Source organism: Oryctolagus cuniculus, chromosome 2 (assembly GCF_964237555.1).
Source record: "Oryctolagus cuniculus chromosome 2, mOryCun1.1, whole genome shotgun sequence".
Lineage (NCBI taxonomy): Eukaryota > Metazoa > Chordata > Mammalia > Lagomorpha > Leporidae > Oryctolagus > Oryctolagus cuniculus.
The window spans coordinates 80,593,134-80,599,406 of NC_091433.1; the positions used below are offsets into that span (position 1 = coordinate 80,593,134).

General features: G+C 53.8%; 1 protein-coding gene across 5 annotated transcripts in view; it reads left to right on the forward strand.

Moving 5' to 3' along the window:
• The window catches only part of RBPMS (RNA binding protein, mRNA processing factor), a 171,575-nt gene extending 165,960 nt beyond the window's left edge, over positions 1 to 5,615 (forward strand). For 4 of the 5 annotated variants that reach the window (XR_007918159.2, XR_007918162.2, XM_017339108.3 and 1 more), the window contains one exon: positions 4,170 to 5,615. Coding sequence is in view for 1 of the 5 variants with exons in the window: in XM_051842628.2 (XP_051698588.2) it covers positions 4,170 to 4,299 (130 nt within the window). In the remaining 4 variants the exon portion in view is untranslated. The remainder of the gene's footprint in view (positions 1 to 4,169) is intronic. The other variant, XR_007918161.2, reaches the window with a different exon arrangement.
• The last annotated feature ends 658 nt before the right edge of the window (positions 5,616 to 6,273 follow it).

A 6,273-nucleotide genomic window follows, 5' to 3' on the forward strand; every position in this document is an offset into this window, starting at 1 on the left:
CCCGGGCCTCGGCGGGGAGCCTGCCATTGGGGAGCAGCCGCTGGCCAGGTGATGGCATGGCGGCTCCTGGTGCCCACCAGCCAGGGCTGTGGAGGGGAGGCTGTCCCATGACGGCAGCGGGGGATACATAGAGAGGAGGCGCGTCAGAAGCGGGACAGGGCCGAGTTGTGTGGGCTCCGTGAGCCCCGTGGTCCCTGGGTTTTTGTGGCTGGCAGGGGTTGGGTGACGGGTCTGTCCCGCTGACATCAGCTGGCATTTCCGGGGGTGACTTGCCTGTGGCCTTCCCCGTGTCTCTGGGAGGCCTGGCTGTGAGCAGCAGGAATGCCAGGGCCAGGCAGACAGCGCTTTGTGTCTCAGCCCAAATAAGGTGGCAAATCTCATCCCTGTGAGGGGCCGACGGAGATGAGTCAGACAGCAGGGCGCAACTCCTGCCCAGGACAAAGGGGCAGGCAGTTCTGGCCAGCAGGTCATTACCGCATTCTTGGGGCTGGAACAATGGCACGGTCAGAACAGGACTTCTCTGTGCTTGCCCGCAGCAGCACACACCTCTGTGGCCGTCTTAGACCAGCACGCACCTGGGCAGCTCTCCAGGCGGTTCACAGCCCCCCCGCCCCACCCCCGCCCCCGGCTCGAAGCAAGGGTACATGACGCAGGGGCTGCTCCGTCTCCCACCAGTGGCAGCTGCCTCATTTAATAGTGTGCCTTTCATCACAATAGTCTTATATTTTTAAGATTTATTCATTTGAAAGGCAGAGTTACAAAGAGGCAAAGACAGAGAGAGGTCTTCCATCCGATGGGTTCACTCCCTAAATGGCCACAACGGCCAGAGCAGACCAATCTGAAGCCAGGAGCTTCCTCCGGATCTCCTACATTGGTACAGGGGCCCAGGGACTTGGGCCATCTCCTGCTGCTTTCCCAGGTACATCAGCAGGTAGCTAGATCAGAAGTAGAACAGCTGGGACCAGTGCTCTCATGGGATGCTGGCGTCACAGGCGATGGCTTTACGTGCTATGTCGCAGTGCTGGCCCCACTGTAACACTTTAAAAGACAGGATTTGGGTTTTTCTCCACTCTGGGGAAACTTAAAAGCCACACATGCAGTTTTCTGGAAGCAGCAGGCCAGACATCCTGAATTTGGACATGCAGGAAGCAGCTGAAGTGTCAGTCATGCACGGCCCAGGCGCACGAGCCCAGTCCAAGCTGGCAGGAGAGTTGGAGGGACAGAAGGGGACAGCTAAGAGGCAGGCTGCCCAGGCCCCAGCTTCCCCGAGCAGTGGGGCAGCAGGAGCAGCAAGGTGAGCACTGACTGCGGGGATTCAAAGTGCACCTCCCCAGGATCGAGCAGGAGGCGGCTTTTGTATTCCCAAGGCTGAGGTCGGGCTGCGCGGCTTAGTGCGACCCCTGGAGGGGAGAGCTGGGGCAGGGGGGCACCAGCACGGGAATTTGGACAACGCTGAGTCACTAAGAACATTTGTGATGCCCACGTGTGTCTGCAGGTGGACGGAGGGGGCTGACTGTCCCCTTTCTTTTGGTGAAAAGCAGTCTGTCAGGGATAACTGTGAGGAAAACTTGGGCAATGAGGTTAAGTGATGTGCTGGGGCAGAGAGGAGGTGAATTCTCTCAGGAGAAAGGGCTCACGGACACCTGGGCAGGGAGAAGCCCTGCCCCCACGATGCCCTGTGCTGAAACGAAACCCTGCAGACTTCCATGGTGCTCCGTAAGGCCTCAGGGGACATCTTCCTGTATCTTGAGTGGGGCCAGCTGTGCCCCCAAAACAAGGAGGTCTGGGCCCCATCTTTCGGTGTGTTGCTTGCGTGCTGCAGCTTCTTCATGCGGGAAAGCCAGCCTCGCCCTGGCCCGCCGTGCATGGCGCTCCGTGTTCCCGGATGTTTAAAGTGTCCTTGTGAGTGCATTCCAAGGGTTGAACTCCATTCCCAGCTAAACCTCTTCCTTGTTTACAGGGACTGAAATAGCCACATTCTGACCTTTTGTTCAGACTGGGAGCAGCCATGGCGCTGGGGATACATTCTTTTCCCATGTGAGAACTGAGTTTACAAGGCAGCTACGGAGAGCTCTGGAGACTGTAGGCTCCCGCCTCCCCCCCTTCCAGGTTTTGGTTTTTGCTTGAAAAAAGATAAGCCCAATTAATGAGACCCGTCCTACCCCGAGGCCCACCAGAGAAGGGGCCAGTTTGGGGCTGGAGCATGACCCAGGCAGCCTCCTGGCTCCCTGACCATGGGCACTGACCAGGGCCCAGCCTCAGTGCCTGGCCGCCATCCCTTCCGCTCATTTGCCCTGGAGCCCGAACGTCTGAATGGCAGAACTGAGTTTTTCTCCATGTGAGCCAGCCCTCTAGGACAGGGACAGTGAGAGCCGCGGGAGCACCTGCAGTGTGCCCGCACTTCTGAGAGGCTCGAAGGCTGTGTCTGGGATCTGGGGACCAACATCCAACTGGAGAGCTGGGAGCAAGGGAGGTACAGGTGCTGTTGCCTTACTGCCCAAAGCAACGTGGGTCAGGAGGTCATCTGAGATGGTGCTAGTGGCGTTGAGATCCGGGTATCCAAGAGTAGGAGCAGGGGCAGCTCCATGGCTGCTGTTGACCTGATGGGGCCTGCAGGGATGCATCCGTCCCACGCCAGCGAGCAGGAGCGCGCTCACAGGCCTCCAGCCCACTTCGAGGGGCCCAGTCCCTGGAGTCTAGCCACAGTGCAGGCTCTGCCGTGTGCTCAAGTTCAGCACACTGGGCACCCAGGGTGGCAGAACACTTGCCCGCCCACCCCCACCCTACTGCCAGGGCACGGTCATTTCCTCTTCTCACCAGAAGGTGGCTCCTCTCCTTCCAGGACAGCAGACCAGGCATTAGTTGAGGGCAAAGTCCGGCTGGGAGAGGGCCGTGGGTTCAGGAGGGACCTCTGGCGGCCATGCCCCCTGCCACACTGCACAGACCTAGGCAGAAATGGGGGGAGTAGGGGAGCACCAATGCAGGGCGCCCAGACCCCGTCTACATTGCCTCTGCCTCAGCATGTGTTGGGCACCTTGGGGAGGCAGCAGTTCCAACTGCAGGCTTTCTAGTCTGGCCTCCCCCTCTGGTGGGCATCATCCAACTGAGAGGCCAGGACACATTTACTGTTTGCTACAACCTGAGTTGTCAGAGAAGTATCAGCCTCCCATCCCTGGCCCGCTACTGAGCTGCGCCATCCCTGCTTTGGCAAGCTCTGCCCAGCGTCTCCCTGGGGAGGTCTGCGAGCTGCAAGTATGGTCATTCATTACAGTGGGCCCTGGGACTTGTGGGCCGTGACTATTTCCACACACTTGTACCACCATCCAAGAACTGGGATGTGACAGCTAGGCCTCCCGGTGAGACCCACGTGCAGCCAGCCCTGTGCAGCCCTGGTGTGTATGGCAGTGTTTTTAAGAGCGGCCGGTTAGCTGTGTTTGAGGATTCACCCAAGTATGTTCCTAATTTTGAGATTTACTGCTAAGCACACATTTTTCCAGATTAGTGTAACTCAGAACAGTTGGAGGAGTTGTTACAATCTCTACAGCCTCTTCCCAAATGCAAAATTCTACAAGCTTATTTCCTTGTATGTACACCTCTTGTACAGCTACGCGTATACGCAAGACTGACATGCCGGCAGGAGGTCAAGAAAGTACGGGATTGGGCACAGTGACAGTAGAGGGCTCAAGGTGTATTCAGTAACTTTCAAGCACTGAACAGAACTGAGATGTGTTTAAAGAAAAGCCCAGCCCGGTTCCCTTGGGGGAACCTAAAGGACTATAGTGATACCTCAAAGACCATTTGTTCTGCCACAAAGAAAATGGAAATTAACCCTATGTTGGCCATGTATCCAAGCTAAGACTCCTGACACTCTTGTGCCCTTGTGTAAATCACACAAGAACACTTCAAAAGTTGGTGGAAAAAACTCAAAGCTAAATTTATTTTGGTGCAAAAAAAAAAAAAAGTTTGAAACCCATGTGGTTCTTTCCCAATCTGCTTTCTCCATCAGCCTGCTGAAGACCCCTCATACATATGCATTTCCTAATCTCTGGAACCAAAGCAAACTTACACGTCCATTTTCCAGGCCCCGTCTGCAGTCCCCGGGGCTGCTCGGCCGGGGCCCCCTGTGACGTGCAGCTCTGAACTCCTAACCCATTTTCTTTCTGTTGCAGGCTTGCGAAAACCTCGCCCAGTTTTGACCCCTTCAAGACTTTGCCACAGCCTCTATCACACATCTGTTTTTCTCGAAGAAAAAAATATATAATAAAAATGTTTTACTCTTTTACACTGTATAATTGTTAAGGAATAGTGTTATTTGTGAATGCATGGTCTGACATTTCTGTACAGTCTGGAGATATTTTCAAATGAAACATAAAAGAAGTCAACAATAATACAAAGAAAAGTGAGTATTTTTATACCCAACATTTTATGTATGACCAGATGGGTGAGCTTACACTGGTTGGATCACAGGTTCTGTGCTTGACTTTTGAATGCTTGTAATTAAAATTTTCTATTTTTTTCCCTTTAAGATAAGCTGCATGTTTGAGGCATGTTTTTAAATATTACCAAAATGTCCAGAATCGTGCTGTGAATGTGTAGGACCCTCTTTGGAGTCCAGGGCAGCTTAGTGACGCGGTGTTAGATGTTAGGAACTGTTCCTGCAGCAGGAGGTCTCAGCCCAGTCCCCTGGAATGTCCTGGCAAGACAATCAGAAGCTGCCAGGAGCTTCTACCATAATGGCATGCTCGCAGCCGGGCGCTGGTGAAAACTGCTGACCAGAGTGTGCGCTCCAGATGCCACCACCCATACTGTGTGCCCAGTGTCAGTTGCTTCTCTTCGTAACAGCACGCTCTGTGTGTCTGTGTGTGTGTGTGAGACCCACCTGATGTATAATATAAACTCACTTTCAGAAGTCATCCCTGCCTCCCCCCACTCCATGGAAGTGCAAGTCTGTCTCCCTGCCAAGGGGCACCTTGGTTCAGGAGGACAGCACAGATGTACATCCGTCTGGCTGGGGTCCTAAGCCTTGGCAGCACTGTGCCCAACGGACCGACTCCTGTGCCAGCACAAAGCGGCTGGTGGCTGCTGGCGTGAGCGCTGCTCCGCTTGCTCCAAAGACCTCTTCAAAGCCACAAAGCCTCTCGTGCTGTAGGTCGGCCAGCGGCCAGCTCCTCCTGTACGAGAGCCGTGCGTAGAATCAGAGTGCTCTAAGACTTCTGACTGCTGATATAGCTAAACGTGATCACAATCCTTCTTACTGATCTGCTCACATTGTGTTGAAAACTTCAATTCTTTAATGCTTATAGAGCTGGTTTGGGGTTTATTATTTTTTGTTAGAGGTAAAGATGTCAAGAAGCTTTTAAAGGCCATCGCAAAAAAAAAAAAAAAAAAAAAGAAAAAGAAAGAAAGAAACAAGGCCAGAAGTGAAGAGCCATTTCCTCCCATAAATACGAGGGAAAGGGCGGGGAGCAGTTTCGGGGCCCTGCTGGGATCTTGGTGAGTCCTGTACTGTTCCTAAGAAAACAGCCACTTCACGGTCGATTGTGCTTTTATAAACTTTAAAAGGTACTTTTTTATTGTCATTTTTAAAAAATAAAGTGCTTATTCCAGCTGTCGTACCATTGTGTGGCAAATTCTTTTCTGCAAGAGCGACCACACGAGTCCCACACTGCACACCCCCTGGTGTGCTGATTTGCTTCCATTCTCAGGCTTCGGCAAGCTAAGCGGTAGAAGCTACTGGGCTCGTGCGCAGGGATCAGAGTGCGAAACGCAGAGCCTGGGCAGCACCTCTCTCCGTGCACTGTGGCACGGACACCAGAGCAGCTCGGGGCAGTCACACAGCTCCGAGACGCCTTGTACTGCAGCTCGCTGCCACACCCGCCGCAGCCTACGAAACTGTCGCTCAAAATTGGTTGATTTCTATTTGCTGAAGGAAGATACACGTCTTCTGTGAAAAACAAGGAAGGCAGCAGTGTGTGTGTGCACTCCCCTCAGCAGGGAGGAGAGCAGACTGCTAGCTGCCAAGCAATGGCAGCGGCCACAAGGAACTCAGTCTTGCTGGTGCTGAGAGGATTACTGGTTCCGTGGCAGGGATTGCTATTTTCAAAGGAGAATGTCCAGCTCCAGCAGGTCATGGTCACTGTCTTCTGATCTCCTGGGACTCGTGGGTGCCTGGCGAGAACATGCAGCTTTCCACAGCTAGCTGGCTGTGGGCCTTGAGATCCACGTTCAGCACGGCTCTGGGGCAGACTTGATCATGTGGCTTTGCCTCCAGCC